Below are 18,486 nucleotides of genomic sequence, written 5' to 3' on the forward strand. Positions count from 1 at the left end.
GAATAACCAGGGACAGCGAGATGAAGGGCCAGGACTCCACCATGACTTTCATTGTCTCTCTGTATCTCTGGGCAAGAGTTGCCATGAGCAATGGTGGGAGAATTTCTATGGTGAGCCATTCCAAAGAGGCCAGGGGGGAAGCCTCATTTTGCAACAAACTCTATGGCAAACTCCAAAACACTGGGTGGGTCACTGAGGTCATTCTGAGGAATCTACTCCAAAAGGTATCCTGAACTCAGACCTCAGAGAATCCAGGCCTCCACAATCTTGGCCATAGACTCCTTCTTCACTGGAAGGAATGGAGTCAATACTGTCTCATAGAGACCCTATAGGAAAGGCGAGAACTTCTCCTTAATGTCTCCAAAACTGTCCTCTGAACTAAGGTGGGAAACCCAGTATTTCTCGCATCCTGCTACCCTGTATCTGAAATACTTAGGAAATATTTTAGTCACACCACTCACCGTTTCAATTCACAGTTGTGGAGCCTGGGAAGGCTCAGATATCAGCCTGGACCCTTCTCTTGACTCAAGTAGGTCGAATGTCCCATGAATCCAAGATGGGAAGGTCAGATGGTAGGCTGCTTCCTCACAGACTGTGCAGATGGATGAATCCAAGCTATATATGAAATATGGCAAGATGCTCTCTCACATCTGGAGATCTACACATCTTGGAAGTCCCCAGACCTGGCCAAAAGCTGCAGATAGAATTCACTTGAATTTTTACTGGGGAAAAACAAACCCAACAGGATAACACATCCCACTCCTTGGCTGCTGACAGCAAATCTCTTCATGGAAGTGATGGCATTATATCAAATACTGTCTCCTAGGCTCATTCGTAATTCCTAAACTTCTGAGAATCCTGGCCCAGCCAAGTCAGCACAGAACAGCAGCCATTAAACATCACCCGCTGTGCCACCAACCCAAGTGATTTCAATAACAGAAAAACATGAAAGGGAAGGAGGATGAGCAATACCCTTATACATTATAAGGTTTTGACATTTTGAATATTTATGATATCTGGCTCTGGGCCTTAGTACAAATTTGATGTCATTGTGTCTATTGTTACTCAGAGAAGCTTTATGGGAAAAAAAGAAAAGAAAAAAGAGCCCCTCGGCTTTCAAAAATGCCCAAGCTCACTCCTATGCATTCAATTCTCAGACATGACCCCCCCTATAGGAGGAACAGCTCTTGTGGGATTCTGACACTGTAACTCTTACAGGAGGAGATAACATTGTATTTCGCCATGGGAACAGCTAGCTGTTTGGAACTGCAGACCTCGGGGAACACGGCCCAACTCTCACCCATTATGCCACCATGGCTCCTTTGCTCTTATATTTGTGAGAGGTTTATTGTGCCGACCTGCTCAAAACACACAGGTGGGATTAATTGAAGGACAGTTTAATTTAAGGGCAGAGAGATAGATGGCTTGGCAAGCCTTGCCTATCTTGTCTCTTGTTCTTTGATGGTTGGACTAGTGTGTAGCTGTTTTAGCTAGTTCTCTGCCTCAGCTGGCAAGACTCACTTCCTGAGAGACATCCCTGAGGAGAAGCCACATGGACCTACCCTGATGCAGCCCTGGGTCCTGGAGAAGCCGCATAGAGACCCCTGCCAGCACTGAGATGCTTACACCACTGATTCTGCTTTCCTCTTGCGTTTAGAGTCATTGTGTGTGTTTTGTGAGATTGAGGAGAACTTTGTAGATTGGTGTCGGACATATGGGCTAAGGTTGGACTTATGGGCTCGAACAGCACTAGGTTGGGATGCTTTCTTAATATACACTTAACCTTTATATAAAACTCGCTCATATACATATATGATTTTCTGTGGATTTGTTTCTCTGGGCTACCCAGACCAACACAGTGTGCTAGGGTCCTGTTCTATATATATTGTGGTAACTATTTAGTTCCTGTGATTTTATGTTAAGGTCTTCCCCCCACCCCCAATTATGTACGATGTACAAACAAAATCTTGTGGATAATCCAAAAGAGTACATGTAAGGTCATCTATTACCTCAAACACACATAAGTTGACTCTGACTCGGATGTGAGGATGGCGACACATAACCTGATATCATTTGGGGAAGCCCTCAGGAAGAACAACACAACAAAAAGGGGGTGATAGAAAGAGAGGGAGAAAGATTGTGGGGTGCACAATATTCAGTCTCCTCATAGAAACACTCTGACATTATATGTCATTGAATAATTTTTTTAATGTATCACTGCATTTGACTTATAACCCACGGGCACAATTGACAATGATTTTCTTTTTTGTTTCTTGGTTGTGGTTCCACCACACCCCCAGATTTTTTTGTGTGCATGTCATCCTTTCTTTTTGGTTTAGTTTCATTTTTCTCCTCATTTCTATTATTCTCCTTGTTGTTCTTATTTCCTCCTTGGGGCTTTGTGCTTTTTTGTCTTTTATTGTTCCTATGGGTTTCCTGGGGGTGAAAAGCAGGAGGTGTGGAGGCATGGAGATTAAAAAATGTTGCTCTGCTTTATGGGGCACTTGTGGGGTGGGGAGTATGAGAAGTGAGCTTACTTTGGGAGCAAACCCTGAATGTGGGCGGGATGGAGAATATGAGCTGGTTGTGATGACATATATATATTCACACACACACACACATATATATATATACAAGGTTTTTAAATGGCGAGTGAAATATGGAAGTGTATCGTCTGTGACTATTATACCAAGAAAACTACTTTAAACGTTTTGGACCCAATTTGTAAAACTGAAAGACAGCTGCAGGTTCTGTATTCGGAGATGAAGCAGCTGGCAGATGCCCTGTAGCCACAGGCTAAGTTCCACATATGCCTTGTTCTCAAAAGTTGGTCTTGGTAGGCTTGATGATGCTGGTTCCAATTGGAAACTTGTCAGTTGACCTCCCTCCCGGTCTGATCAGAATCTGTTCTAGGTGCAGGGATCTTTGGCTTGTTCTATCATTAAAAAATGTCTTTGCTGGCTTTCAAAATATCGACGATGGTCCTATTCATCCTTATTCACTGTTTGTATTTTAATCATATAATACTCTGGTTTTTGCCGTCCCCCTACATTGCATTTCTTGTCTTTATTGTGCCTGTTGGGTTTCCCAGGTTGTGGAGCAGGAAGAAGTTCATGCCTAGAGATAATAACTGATGCTATGGTTTGTAGGGATGTCTGGGTGGGGCTTGTGGTGGGTGGTGGAGGTTGAGGGCATTTGAGGATTGAAGACTGAAGGAGGGAGTGGACTGAGTATTAGAACCGAAGGTCATTCTACAGGCTATTTAATTGTAGGTGTGTGCATGAGGAAGTGGGGGAGACAATGTTTGAAATGGATTGTGGTAACGATTGCACAACTCTCCTTCAGAAGATTGAACTATTGAATTGTGCGACTTGTGGAGTAAGTTCCCCAAAGGGCGTTGAAAAAGAAGGGAAGATGTCCATCACGAAAACGATCTAACTAAATCAACTATACATGAAAGTGTCCAAAAGCAAACCGAACCAACCAAGGAACCAAACAAAAAACCAGGTCGTGCCATAATGTTTGAACTCTTTGGGATGAAAATGGCACGTGCCCTGCAAAGGGTGTTTGTGTTTAGAGCGCTGTGAGGCTGAAGGGCAATTTACTTAGAGCTGGGGTGCTGGGCGTCCGCGTTGGTGCCCTCAGTCACGGTGTGCGTGGTCAGCACTCCAGGCTGCAGCAGGCGCACGGCAGTCTGGATGCCCCGGACCGTGATGATCGGGCACATACTGGAAAGTCCCAGGTGAAACACCTGGCACGCAATGTGCTCGAACGTGTGGTAGACCAATGAGACTGGGTGAACCTGATTGAGAACGTTGTGCACATACACACGGGCGGTCTCCTTGTGGCTGCGCTGGCCTTTCTTGTGGTCCTTCCTCTGAGCCTTAGGCGCTGCCTCCTTGGCGCTCTTCCCGAGGGCAGGCTCTCACTGAGCCGGTCCCGCATGCTGACAGTTAAGGACAATCGTGCAGTCACAGTACCGAAGAGTGGCAACGGATTTGTGAGTAGCTAGCTGAGAGGCTGGCCTTTATCTCTCCCGTTTGCCAACGAATTGAGACCATCTTGTTGTGGACAAAACCGGCCCAGCTTCACCAGAGGTGGAAGATGGAAAAGACCCTGGGCCGGGAGCCTGCAGGGTGTGCGAGGGTCCTGCTCTATACTCTGGTGACTGTTTGGTTCCTGTGATTTTACGTTAATGCCTTTTTATTTCCTTTTATTTTTTCACAATGCTGTTGAATGTAAACCCAATATCCTGTGGAGAATACAAAGTAATACATGCCAGGAATTCATCTATTATCTCAAACACACTTACGTTAACTCTGATTTGGATTTGAGGATGGGGACACATAACCTGATGTCATTTTGGCAAGCCCTCAGGAAGAACAACAGGATAAAAAGTGGGGGGAGGGGGGAGGGAGAGAGAGAGAGAGAGAGAGAGAAAGACAGAGAGAGAGAGAGAGAGAGAGAGAGAGAGAGAGAGAGAGAGAGAGAGAGAGAGGTTGTGCGGTGTGTTGTACACCGCATAATACTCGGCGTCCTCATATAAACCGTATGTGAAATTCTACGTCATTCAGGGATGATTGAGAATGATTTTCCTTTATGTTTCTTCGTTGTGGCTACCCAACCCCTGCCTTTTGTGTGGGTATCACTGTTTGTTTTCAGTTTACTCTTCCTTTCATTGCTCACTAATATTGTCGTTGTTGTTCTGATTTTTTCCTTGATGTTTTATGCTCTTTTTGTCTTTTATTGTTCCTGTTGGGTTTCCAGGTGTGTGAACCACAGGAGGAGTGGAGGCATCGAGATAAAAATGATGCACTGCTTTATGGGGCTCGTGGGGTGTGGGGCAACATGAGAGGTGAGGCGATTTGGGGAGCAAACCCTGAATGTGGTAGAGATGGAGCATGTGAACTGATTGTGAAGATGCATGTACATATATGTATACATGTGTACAACGCTTTTAAAAGGTGATTGAAGTATGGAAGTGTACGATTTGATACCAAAAATACTACATAAAAAGTTTTTGACCCAAATTGTGAACCCGAAAGCCATCTACAGTCTAATTTTAAACTTAAAAATCTAAAAGAAAATGATACGTTAGAAAAATAAAACCAGACTATTCAAAATTAGGAGGTGACCCTGTTTGCCATGCGCCAGATGCGTGCAAACATGTGCTTCATTTCTATTGGCCTTCCTCCGTCCTGAAGCCAATCAGATCTTAAATACTTAATGAGGTGCTCCAGGGGAATCGTGTATCAAAGCTGGAATTTGCTTTTCCTTCAGAGGCTTCATGGTCTCCAGGCGTTGTGGTTCAAACTGCTCTCTCTTCTCCCTTGGACCTGCTCCTCTGTCTGCAGCATGGCCTTGAACGATGATCCTGCCCGTTCTCAGCAAACCAAAGACCGAAGAAATAGATTGTCTGGACCACTTCTCAATTAGACATCTTACAAGCTTCATTTGCTCGAGACCCGTATCCAGGCATCACGGCCAGAGAAGAACTTGCCAGAGCCACCGGCGTAGCCGAGGACAGAATCTTCCTTTGGTTCAAAAACGGCAGAAGTCGACAGCTCAGGAGGAGCCGACTGAGCTCCGGGCCTGCTCCGGGAGAGCCTTGCCCCGTGCTGCCTCGCACCACTTCTCGAGGCAGGGCGCCGAAGGCAGACAGACGCAAGAGAACTGTCATCACCAAAGATCAAAGCACCCACCTGGTGCAAGCGTTTGAAAAGCAGCGATTCCCTGGGATTGCAACCAGGCAAGAACTGGCACAACAGACAGGCCTTGCAGAACCACGGATTTGCACATGGTTCCAGAACCGAAGGGCTCGGTATCCAGAGCGCACCAGGGTGCCCCTGGATCCCCGCGGCCGATCCAGCTCCAGCTCTGTCTTTGCATGTCCGGTTCTGCAGCCCATGGAGCAAAGCGCACCTATAGATGCCCAAAGACCACCCTCCGTTGGCTTCCGCGGTGGTGATGGAGACGGCAGCCAGGTAGCTTGTGTCCTGGGAGGCAAAGACTCTCTGGGCCAGGTGATAAACCAGGGTCAAATGTCACAGGAGCCCACCCAGGCAGGAAGACCTCCGGAGACCCAGAGACTCCACTGTAACAACGTCACCAGTGGAAGTCAGGATCACAGACAGCAGCGCACGGTTTCATCTACGGGGCAGTGGCAAGGCCCCTCTTAGCAGGAACATCCAAATCTATCAGCACTGCTTCCCAGGACCCCTCCTCTGCTTGTCCAAGCCCCCGAACAGAGCCCCAGGCTTTTGGACCAACTCCTGGACGACATGGAAATTCAGCAGAAGACTCAGCCATTAGTGAATCAGCAGGAAGCAGGCCTGGAATCTGAGCCGCCACTGCAATTCCCCATCAGTGAGGAGCTCTATCAGGAGTACCTAAAAGACTTTTAAATGACCCCGAAGGACCGAGAAACACACTCACCCCATCTAAAAAACATTCAGAATACCTTAAAACAACGGTTCTCAACCTGTGGGTTGCAACCCCTTTGGGGGTCGAACAGCCCTTTCACAGGGCTCCGCTAAGAAGATTGGAAAGCACATATTTCTGATGGTCTTAGGAACCTAGACACTGCTCTGTCCATATCCAGGAGGGCCCACCCACATCCAGATGCACCCACATATGAGTACCCGGCATGAAACATTACCCATGCTACACCATGCTTCAAGACAAAATTTCATTTATGTGTAATTAGAAAGAAAAGTTTCACATAATATGTTACATAATGTTTTTGTGATTAGTTATGCTTTAATTATGTTCAATTTGTAACAATGAAAATACATCCAGTATATCATATTTACATTACAAGACATAACAGTAGCAAAATTACAGTTATGAAATATAAAAATAAATAAAGTGTGGTTTGGGAACACTACACCAGGAGGAACTGTATTAAAGGGTCTCAGCATTAGGAAGGTTGAGACCCACTGCCTTAAAAGCTTAAAAAAAAGAAAACACACTAATAGTATTAAAGTACCCCCCCAGGTCCCACAAATCCTCAAAATCGCAACAAAAAGTCGACTAAAACTGCTACAAACAAATAAACTATAAAACAGCTGAGAAAACACCCTAAAGACCTATCTATCTACCTATCAACAGAGCACACCATAAAACCTTTTAAAAACAACCTAACTCATTTATAAAGACTAGGAATTCCAAAAGCCCTTTAGAACTCTCTCAAAATCATCTTAAAACTCCTCCCAGAAAACCCCCACCATAAAGTGGATCAGAACTCCAGGGAGCTATTTATCTTGGGTGGAGCCTCCAATTGAGGGCATCAAGCTGCACCCTGTTTGAAAGGCTAAACTCCACCCCTTCACTCTTAATCTCAAGTTGGCAGGAGATTGTGTAGCCATCACAGCACACATGTGACATGAAAGTATGTACCTGACCAGATGGGCAGGCTCTAGAGTAAAGATGGCAGCCTCACCTTGGTCTCTAAACTGGCTTGAGCTTGGTGTCTGAACTCTTCTCTGCCGGAATAATCCATGGTCTTTATCAGAAAGGAGTGGACCTACTTAGGATAGGGCAGAAGATAGGGTATGATTGCTTTCAATAGCAGACAACATTCAGGCAAGCAGCCTCCAAGCAGTTGACTTTGATGCTTATGAAGTAGCAACCACATGCTTCCAAGTGTCTTAAGATTGGCCTTATTATGGTATGTGGTGGTGGTGGTGGGGGGGAGAATCTTGGGGAATAACGTTTACTTAGGAGAGTATGAGGGGGATGCAGCTCCAACCAGGAAAGTGAAGTTTCCCTCCAGGGGAGCCCCTGCTTCCCAGACTCCTTAACATATGAATGTTAAGAATTTGTTGACATACACTGTCATCCAGGTTCTGTTCCCACACTCCTGTGACAGTGAAAGTCCAAGATCCATTTCTGAGTCTCCATGTGAATGAAGTGGCTTCCACTGGAGTTTATATTCTGAGCACTAGGTTGACAGTGAAAGACCGAATGCATTTTTTGAGTAGATTTGCCTGCAGAGTTCCTTTGTCTGACCACTGGATGGAAGAATTGACTCACAATGGGTCTTGCAAGGATGATCCTTGTTGGGCCAGGAGGGGTGGATCTTTCTTCAGTGAGTGTACCCTGCTAAGTAGTTTGGCGTGTCCTCTCATTCAGCTACTGCTTTTAAGTGTGTATTTTCAGCATGTTCCTCCTACCATCGGATTTGGTTGTATTTTGTTCCACTACCTCAGCAAGTCCATGGGTTTGCCCGTGCTGGCGCTTGACCTATCTTTCTTTTTTGGGGACACACACACATAGCCACAGTCACCATTTGCACATGCCAGACCAAGGCCACACAGGTATCTTTACATAAAATGATTAAATATCGACAGACTGATTTTAAAATTAAAAATTTATAAATGACTAATTTCAGATGTGAAACCAGAACTCAGAACTATTCAAAAGTAGCATGTGGTGATCCGGTTTGCCAGAGAGGCGCCAGAGCTGGCCAACCTACATGGACTGCTCCGACAAGCAGGGTCATTATGGGCATACATGGAGACACATGAGAAAGTACCACACTGTTGGCCCCACCCAGACAAATGGTCACCCGACCCCCGAAGTGTTTGGTGAAAACAACACTACAAAAGCAGCTGTATGTGGTGTGCATGCTAGTACACAGACACACACACAGCACCCCCAAACACGCATGGCTCTTGCACAGGCCAGACACACCCCATATGCCAGTGTCTTGAAGTAAAATCATGAAACCACAGATAAAAATCGTTTTTTTTCTTAAAACATTTTGAAACAATGATAAGATTAGGAAAAGAAAACCGAAACCAACTCTTAAGTACCCCAAAGTTTGCCAGAGAGGAGGAGGTAGAGTTGGTGGATCCACCTGTGGCCCAACTGATGGCACAGCTGGGCTCAGACCCCTCGGTGTCCAGACACATGTACACATCAGTGCATCTCCAACAGGTTGCCAGAATGGGACTACTGGTCAACCACCTCCCACGTGACGGCGAAGATGACAAAATCCCCACTCTGCTGTTCTAAGCCACCTTTAGAGGCTAGCAGTGCCTGGGTTCCAGGGCAAGGCCAGCAGAAAGGGTAAAGCAAAGTCAAATGGATAAGTAGTCTTTAGATGATCCCATATCACTGGTCAAGGGTAGTAGACATTGTCTATCAGCATCTTGCAAGGAAGATCAGACCAGGTTGTCTTTCAGTGCTTTGTAAGGAACATCAGTGACATCTTCCAAGGATGATCAGAGCAGGTCTTCTATCAGCGTAGGTGGTGTCCAGGTGGCAGTTGGGGGTGGTGGCAGAGATGGGGAGGGTGAGGAACTTTGGGGATTAAAGAACGAAGGTGGGAGGGGACTGAGACCTAGAACGGAAAGTCATTTTAAAGGCAATTTAATGGTGTGTGTGTGTGTGAAAGACAATGCTGTGAAATGGATCATGATAATGATTGTACGAATCTTCTTGAGATGACATATTATTGAATTGAGGGGCATGTGGATTAAGTGCGCCAAAATGCATTCCAAAAGAAAATATGTCCATCACGTAAAATGATCAAACTTAATAAACCATGCACGATAGAGTCAAAAAGCAAGACAAACCAAACAAACACACAAAACAGAAAGGAAGTAATGCCAACATTTTTTACTTCTTTCTTTAGGTTGAAAAGGGAGGTGACCTTGAAAAGGGCCTTTTGGTTTTGAGCACTGTGAGGCTGAAGGCCAATTGACTTGGAGCTGGTGTAGTGAGTAATAGCCAGCGGTCTCTCTGTGGCCAGTGCAGGGATGGTGGTTTGTAAGCATCCCTCGTTTGTGCTGCTAAAAGAAGTTTTCCCTCCTCACCAGCAAAGATGACAAAATAGGGCTTTGCTATGAGGGAGAAGCTACTGGAAGGCAGGGAGTTAGTTTTGTCATTGTCATGTGTATACCATGTAATATGTTTAACAATCAGTTTGGGGAATGTTAGCATGTGTTCAGCCAAAGGTAGAAGGGGCAGGCTGTAGGACACCTGACCTAAAGAGTATTTTTGAACACAGAAGCCCTGGAAAGGCAGTTATCCAGCAAGGTCACCACATCCCAGGAGCCAGACTGACATAATTGATCCTAAACACAATTGGTTCAGTCCTGGACTCCAGGGAAGGACAGAAGACTACACTTGGACTGCCTTCTTTCTCAACTTGCAATTCCTTTTGGGGTTCATCTCAGATGTATTTTGCAATTGGGGGTAATACTTTTGAGTTTTGTTATGTGTCTTTCTGTTTAACAGTATACGAACCCAGAATTGATGAACGTATAGAGGCAGCAAGACAAACAAGGGTTTCTTGGAGCTACAGTGGGGCAATGGGTGGGGTAAAAGGGAGCCGATATTAAAGAGTTCAAGAAAAAAGAGGATGTTTTCATACTGATTGTGGTAGCAATCATAAAATACTGCTTGATGTGATGGAACTGTGGAATGATATGGTATCTGTGTTATTCTGGGTAGACTAGAGAAACAAATTCATAGACACTCATGTCCTTGAGAAATAGCTTTATATACAAGTGCGATAGTTTATTGTGCCAGCCTGGCCGATAAACACAAGTAGGATTAACTGAAGTGCAAAGGGATAAATGGCTTGGTGAGCCTCGCCTTGCTTGTTCTGTGCCTCAGTTTAAAGGGGTACACTACCTGTGGGATGCCTAGCCTGTGGACTGTGTCACTGTAAGTTGAGGTCCCCTTAAGCCTACACAATTGGAGTGTTCATCTCTGGAGCTGGGGACAAACAGTTGAGGACAGTTGGGGACCTGCCTTGCTGTTTGCTGCCTGGATATATATAGCCTAGCTCTCTCTACAGAAGGGGACTGGCAACTGGCAGCTCTCAAGCCTTAAAGACTGCTAGTGTCTCACTGCTTTATAATTTAACTGTTAATTTCTTGTATTATCTATCTGTATATAATTTAACGGTTCATTTCTTGTATTATATATCTATCTTTATAAATATATGTATATATAATTACTAGCAATCTGGTTTGTCTCTCTAGAGAACCCTGTCCAACACAACAAGAGAAATCAAATATCAGGAAAACATCCCAGCCTAGTCCAGATCAAGTCCTTAAGTCCAATCTTAGACCATATGTCCGATACCTATTTTTAAAGTCTTCTTCAGACTCACAAAACACATGCAATGATGCCAAATGCAGCAAGAGCACAGGCCAGTGGGTGGGAAGTCTTCTGGATCTGGTGGCATTGTAAGCATCTCAGCGCTGGCATGGGTCCAAGTGGTTTCTCCAGCTGAGGGCACTCACATAATTCCATGTGTCTTGTCAGCTGCAATGTCTCCCAGGGAGTCAAAAGAAAGAGACAGAGACAGACAGACTCCTACATTCAAGGAGGAATGAAGGAGTTCCCAGAATCTTCAGAAGGCCACGCCAACACAGAGGCCACATCTGATTAACTGGCTAGACTCCACCCCTTCACTCTTAATTCTGTCAAATTGACAAATGATTATATGACGATCACAGCTAACTATAAGATGGTTTGGGCAAAAAACAAACAATAAAATAATAAACATAGACTATTTCATTATCAATTTTTTTCTTGTAAATTCAGTTATTGGTTTATATCATAATTCCTTTTCCTGTTCAATATTTTAAAGTTTTTGAAATGTTGTACTGGCAAGAATTTCCATCAGTTTCCAGTTTTGTGTGCAAAACTTTCTGTCATATATTTGAACATAGTTTTCTCATGAAACATGCAGCAAAATACTATTTGCAACATTCTTCTCAGGTATAGTTCAGTGCATTAGATTATTGTTTTCAACAATTACAAACATCTACAAAATTCCCTATCAAACATAACAGAAAACCACCCCCAAAATAATTCTGACTAGAAACATCCCCCTTAAAATCGAACAATTAACTAAAAAGCTCCTGTTTCAATTATTTTGAATAGAAGCCTGATTTAAATACTTCCCCGTTCCACTCTAAAGAATGCAGCCTAAATCCTGTCGAATATCTTTGTCTTTGAGCCGGATTTTTTTACCAGTATTTTATTGTGATATATATTTCAATATCAAAATCTGTATAAATAGCATGTCTGAAGATCATACTTCCTTTCACGGTATCCAGCTTACAGTGTCTGCAACTTGTAGCACTCTCTACCTCTAAAGCTTTTCACACTGAGGGACCAGAGACAAAAATAACCTCAGGGAGAAAGTTGACTTGCAGGGATGCTAAGGACCCACAGGAGCCTGGGTACAGACTGCAGTTAGAGCTGCTGGGCTGACCATTATGGGAGCTCCAGTGCCCGTGTTTGGAAATCTGCAGAGACAACTCCAGGTAACACTCCTGACCAACTGTCTGAATGCTTATGACCAGAGAAAATGTTACTGTGTGCCCCACAGAAGTTGGGAGACAGTGTAAGCCCAGGAAACACCTCCCCTGTATGTGATGGGTTGCTGTCAGCAGGAGGCTCAGAATACCCATCACCCACATAGGGTACTAATCCATGGGAAGAAAAATGACCTTCTTATGATTTCTGTGGGTTCCTGTAACCCCACAAATAACCTTGTTGTTAGAAAACACTTTTATTCCAATATTAAATATAGAATATAACAAAGTATATTTTATCCCTTCCCAAATATTCTGAAATGTTATAGGGGAAAGGAGTTTTAGGGATGACATATACTTGTTTCCCTACATGGTCAAAGGAATGACAAGATTCAGGTAGGCCTAGTCTTGATTCCATTGCATGGTAAGGATAGACATTGTCTTTAATTTCACCAGATCATCTGTGTACTTCTGGTGGTAATGGATGTAAAGGTACATTCAACTTAAAATCTGCACATCTGTCCGCATGATTGGTAGCATGAAGACCTGAGAGAGAGGGCTGTGCTCTCCCAAGGACTCCACCAGCATCGCTTTTCTAGTGTGAGTCCCAGAGGCAGGGGCCCCATTCAGCCCTTTCCACCTTTACATACCATGCACCTCCCACAAGCAAATTCCTGACAAGAACCCAAATGAAACCACAGCATGCATGGACTTAAATTCATATTCCTTCTCACCAGGAGAGCATTTTCTGGGTGTCACGAATCTTATCCATATGAACATGAAGCATGTGTGGGTTTTCCTCTTTCTGGCAACTCCGGGAGGTGCGTGGTTCAGGGAGTCAGACATGAAGTCTGGGAGTGCAGCGTCTGAGCACATGACTCACTGTTGTTAGGAAACAAATAATTATTAAAAAATTCTCAAAAAATGAATTCAAAAGAAAAAGAAGTACAAAGTAGAAAGTGAGGTAAGGGTCTTGCTTCATTTTTCTGCAGGGAGATATCCATTTTTTTCTGGCACCATTTATTGAAGATGGCACCTGCTTCTCATTTAATATTTTTGGGCCCTTATCAAAGATCAGTTGCCTGTATGCTGATGTTTTTATTTCTGGGTCTGCTCTTTTCCATTGGTCTGAATATCTGTCATTGTGCCAGGACCACTGTTTTGACTACAGTGGTCGTAAAGTATGTGCAAAGTTCAGGTAGAGCAAGTCTTCCGAATAGCCTGATTTAAATACTTCCCCTTTCCTCTGTAAATAATGCAGCCTAAACCCTGTGGAATATCTTTATTGTCTTTGAGACAGATTTTTTTTACCAGTATTTTATTGTGGCATATATCTCAATATCAAAAACTATAAAAATAACTGTGTCTGTAGATTATACTTCCTTGAGCTTATGCCCTTTCTGCTACTTTTTCCAAGTGCAGTGGACTTAGAGGTTAAAATCCTAATGTAGTTTACTGACAATGAGAGAAACCAAGGAGGGTATTTGCAAAGTCACTATACAGCCAGAGTTTTACTTCTGCGTGAGATCACTAGTATGTGATGTCACATGACTACCCGTGGAGTTTCCCATGTTGACTGAATTGAAGGCTTTTAAATTTTGTAGATTTATGTCAATAAAACTTAGAAACACAAGTAAAAGTTTGTTACCCACACTCATTACAGCAACCTGGTAACTATCCTACAAGAAATCATTGATGAGACATGAGCTCTTCATTTTTTTTAAACTCTTTTATGATTTTGAAACTTTACAGAGTAAATTGGATTCCATTCAAATCTTACATTGATTGTCATTCCCAAGACATACCAGCATTCTTCTCACTTCAGCCCTCCTTATGTTTTTATATTATTCATCCTTCTTTCCTGTTCCTTCTTGCTTTCAAAAATTCTTATTCATAAGCAAATGCTGTCCTTTTGATTTAATATGGTTGATTGTTCTAAGGAGTGTATACCTCTCAGATGTAATTCTTCCCCTCCGTGCCTGTATATTGTTGGGCTGAAATCTGAGACAGAGGAGTGAGTACAGGTCCAAGAGTGAAGAGTCACTAGAGGCCATTATCTGAGGATTCCAAGTCTACATTAGACATGTAAACCTGATCTATTTTATGATTTTGGTTTGTTCCACTTTCTTCTCCTACTCGACTCAGGACCCCCTTTTGTGATCCCTTTAGAGTAATTAGCAATGGAAGCTTGGCACCATCTAGTTCTTCTTGTCTCAGGGTTGTGAAGGTTGAGGTTCACTGTGGTCCATTCATACTCAAGATGAATTGTTCCCACACATCTTCACTTTTATTTTTATTTTATGGTACTTCATTGCTGTCTCCGGTGGGATGGGGAGGTAAAAACAGGGCATGCAAGTGTGGCAGGCACAACCGTCATCTGGGTGGGCACTCTACTGGTTGGTACATTTGTGATCCAGAAACAACAGGTTCAGCTCTCTTTCAGGCACTGAAAGCTGGAAGAACATATACTCTGTGGAAATCTGGATCATCTGCCCCAAAATGGTGGGCCATGTCAGCAGAGGGACAGCAACACAGAACATGGGTACCCATATGGTAAGTCACAACTGTCTGTTCCCACACTTGGCCCAGGGAAAACTCCAGGACCTCTTCCTTTGTTTTGAAAGGTTACACTAATTCCAATGAAAGGTTTTCTTATTGAAAATTACTCATGTTTAGCGAGATCTGACATCCACATATAAGATGTTCCACATTTAATTCATGCAAAGGGCTTCTTTCCTGTGTGAAATATCTGATGTGCTGTAAGGCATTGCATCTGGCTGAAAGCTTTACCACAATCACCACATATATAGGGTTTTTCTCCTGTGAATTTGTAGATGAGTTTTGAGATTTCCTTTATGAATGAAGCTTTTGCCACACTCACTACATTTACGTGGTTTCTCTCCAGTATGAGTTCGCTGGTGAACAGTCAGAGAAGTCCTCTGGATAAAGCCTTTTCCACATTCAACACATACATGGGGTTTCTCTCCAGTATGAGCTCACTGATGAACAGTGAGACCATCCTTCCTGAGAAAGGCTTTTCCACATTGACCACATATATGGGATTTCTCACCAGTATGAGTTCGCTGATGAACAGTAAGCTTATTCTTCCTGATAAAAGCTTTTCCACATTCACCATATATGTGGGGTTTTTCTCCAGTATGAGTTCGCTGATGATCAGTGAGAACAGTCTTCCTGAGAGAGACTTTTACACATTCACCACATATGTGGGGTTTCTCTACAGTATGAGTTCGCTGATGAACAGTGAGCGTATTCTTCAAGAAAAAGGCTTTTCCACATTGACCACAAACATGGGGTTTCTCTCCAGTATGAGTTTGCTGATGAGCAGTGAGATCACTCTTCCTGGTGAAGCCTTTCCCACACACACTACATTCATAGGACATTCCTGCCACATGAGATTCCTGATGTCCCTTGAGGTATGACACACTGTGTAAAGTTTTCCCACATTGCAAGCATTTTCCTAGCTTTTGTCCTTCATGACTTTTTTCATAATATTCATTGAGTTTAAACACTTTCTTGAATTTTTGCCCACACTGACTGCATTCATAGGTCTTATCTAGTATATCAGTAATCTTGTGCTCATAGAGCACAGAGTCATCGATGGAGGTTGTCCCACATTTATCGCCTGTGTGTGGTTTCTCAATTTCATCAGACTCCTGATGCTGAATGCATTGTGAATTCATGAGCCTGGGTGGTTCACATTCACGGAATTTCATTTCAGTACAAAATCGCTCTTGTTCAATGTGGAGAAAAGTTTTCTCATCTTCCTTGAGCACAACTGACTTCTGTGTTTGGCTGCTTCTCTTCTGATTTAATTCTAGAATGATTAAATCTGATTTTACATTTTTTTCATGTAATCCAAACATCTCATAAGTTTCCTTTGGAGGAAAATTATTTTTATGCTGAGAATATGTATTGCATTTGTAGCACCATTCCATTTTGTCAATGCATCTTTCACATTGCAAGTGCTCACGCAAATGGTCATCATCTTCCTGGATTTCTATAAAAAACAGAACATTGACTCTTTTGGACATCTTGGTTTACAATGGACCCCTTAAAATATGCATTGATACAAAGTAGATCTTTAGTGACAACCCTCTTATATGAATATAAATAAAACACTATGCTTAAAGTTTATTGCCCATTGGACGAAATACAATCATGTAAACAATTCAAATGATAAAAATAGTTATTATAGAAATCAGGTTGGATGTGAAAGTGATGAATGGACAGAGATTTGATATTTGCTTAAAGGAGTACATGAAAACATACAACAAGCATAACAGAAGGAAGACATTGAGACCAATAGACCACAGGAGTGATAAGACTTGCCAATTCCAATTGGTAGAGGTTAGATGTATTCATTTCATCAATCTTTACTGAAAGACAACTAAGTACTAGATAAAGTTGGGAATTTGAAACATGCCGAATGTTCTACTTGGGAAAAAAACATTTTAAAGTTATATATGAGAGAGATTATGGTACAGAAACACATTTCTTATGTTTATGGAACCTGTATTCTAGCTCACAGCACTCATCTTACAGTGTTGTCCTGTGGTGCCCTGCAGGTTGCTGTGATGCCAGAAGCACTGCCACCCAGTGTTTCAAATACAAGCAGGACCACCCATGGTGCACAGGTCTTGGTGGAATCTTCAGAAATAGGGACTGGGAGGAAGACCTGGTGATCGACTTCTAGAATATGAACCCCTCAGGTTTAATGGCAAGGAAATAACACTGAGGAAGTACTAAATCTTCAAAGTTTAGTCAACAGTAATGATGTGGATGGAGGATGAGCTTTGGGGTCCTTCAGTGCTTGACATGGCATGACTGAAAATGAGTAAAAATAGTTGCAAAAATCCTCTAGTAATTGAAAAATGGCATACATGCATTATTATCATGAAATATTTGCAAGTTGTCAAAGCAAAATGGAATGGTAAAAAATTGATAGTGTATTCATTATTCAACTTTAATAGACTGGTACTGGCTATTTTTAATTAGATAATCAAGTGGTTTATAAGGCTGAGATTGACAAATTCAAGAAGATTGGCATCATATTCATTATCCCAAAAAACACTGCAATATTTTCCCTGATGTATAATTTTGTCAGTGGTAGGCTAATATTCATATGCCTGCAAGCAAGACCAGTTAGTCCAAGTGTTATTTAGTTTTGTGCACCAATTAAAGCAAACATAGAAGCATTCACTAATTTGGAGAAGCGTTCCAGTTACATTCTCTTAATTAAAAATCATCCCCACAATATCCTCTCATTATAGTGCTACCTTAATGATATCTCAAAAAGCGCATGGCTAATTACTATCTGCCAGCGGCTTTAACTACAAAAGCAGACGTGTTGTTATTGTTCTCCCCGCTCAGGAGACATTTACTCTACTCCACCTACCCTCAGCACTGGTCTTAAGTTGCTCGTCCAATTATCTCAGGGATCCCCAGGGTAAAGATCCTGCCTACCTTATTAGGTAGGTAGGTGTCTGCCTGTGTGTGTGTGGGGGGGGGGGCAGGGGGAGAAGGGGAGCTGCATGCCCTGAATTTACATAAACTGGTGAAAGAATACAAAGCCTTTTTATTTCTGCCCTTCAATTACACAACTGTCCCTTAGGACCCATCCAGGGGGCATTAAAGAAACAAAGGGATAGTTGATTCCTTGAGTGACAGCAACAAAGGGATCCTGATTGCTTTCAAAGCTAGGCATCTTTCAGCTGAGTAGCAAAAAGTCAGGCACCTGTAGCAGCTGTATACAAACATCTTACTGGAGGGCAGTTGGGGGGAAACTCTGTCTGGCGTTTGCGCATAAGCAGTTCAAGCTTTGGAGCTTGTGGAGGTTTTCTTCCAACACTAGTACTGGTCTTTCAAGCCCTGTGGTCAGAAGTATAAAGATAAGACTGCTCACACTTTCATCCAGGGTCTGTTTTCCACAATAAAGAAATTGAGGGAAGAAGGGGAGAGGGGATAAAGAAGAGCTGATATCAAGGAATTTAAGAAGAAAATGTTTTCAAACTGTGGTAGCTATTGTACAGTACTGCTCCATGTAATTGAACTATTGGAAGTTATGATATCTATAAGAGCTCTCAATAAAATATTTTAAAAATATAATTGAAAATTTCACAGGAATTTTTCAGCCTGACATTGATCAACCATAGTCATGTACGCTGATGAATGTAAAATTTGG

At 42.8% G+C, this 18,486-nt stretch overlaps 1 protein-coding gene across 1 annotated transcript in view; it reads right to left on the reverse strand.

The window, feature by feature from the left end:
- Nucleotides 1-3,601: 3,601 nt before the first annotated feature.
- LOC142430533 (histone H2B.1/H2B.2-like) overlaps nt 3,602-18,486 on the reverse strand; it is a 47,156-nt gene continuing 32,271 nt past the window's right edge. Inside the window, exon 2 of the mRNA XM_075535586.1 lies at nt 3,602-3,802. Within this exon, the coding sequence (XP_075391701.1) occupies nt 3,602-3,802 (201 nt within the window). The remainder of the gene's footprint in view (nt 3,803-18,486) is intronic.

The sequence above is a fragment of the Tenrec ecaudatus genome, chromosome 17 (genome assembly GCF_050624435.1).
Source record: "Tenrec ecaudatus isolate mTenEca1 chromosome 17, mTenEca1.hap1, whole genome shotgun sequence".
NCBI lineage: Eukaryota > Metazoa > Chordata > Mammalia > Afrosoricida > Tenrecidae > Tenrec > Tenrec ecaudatus.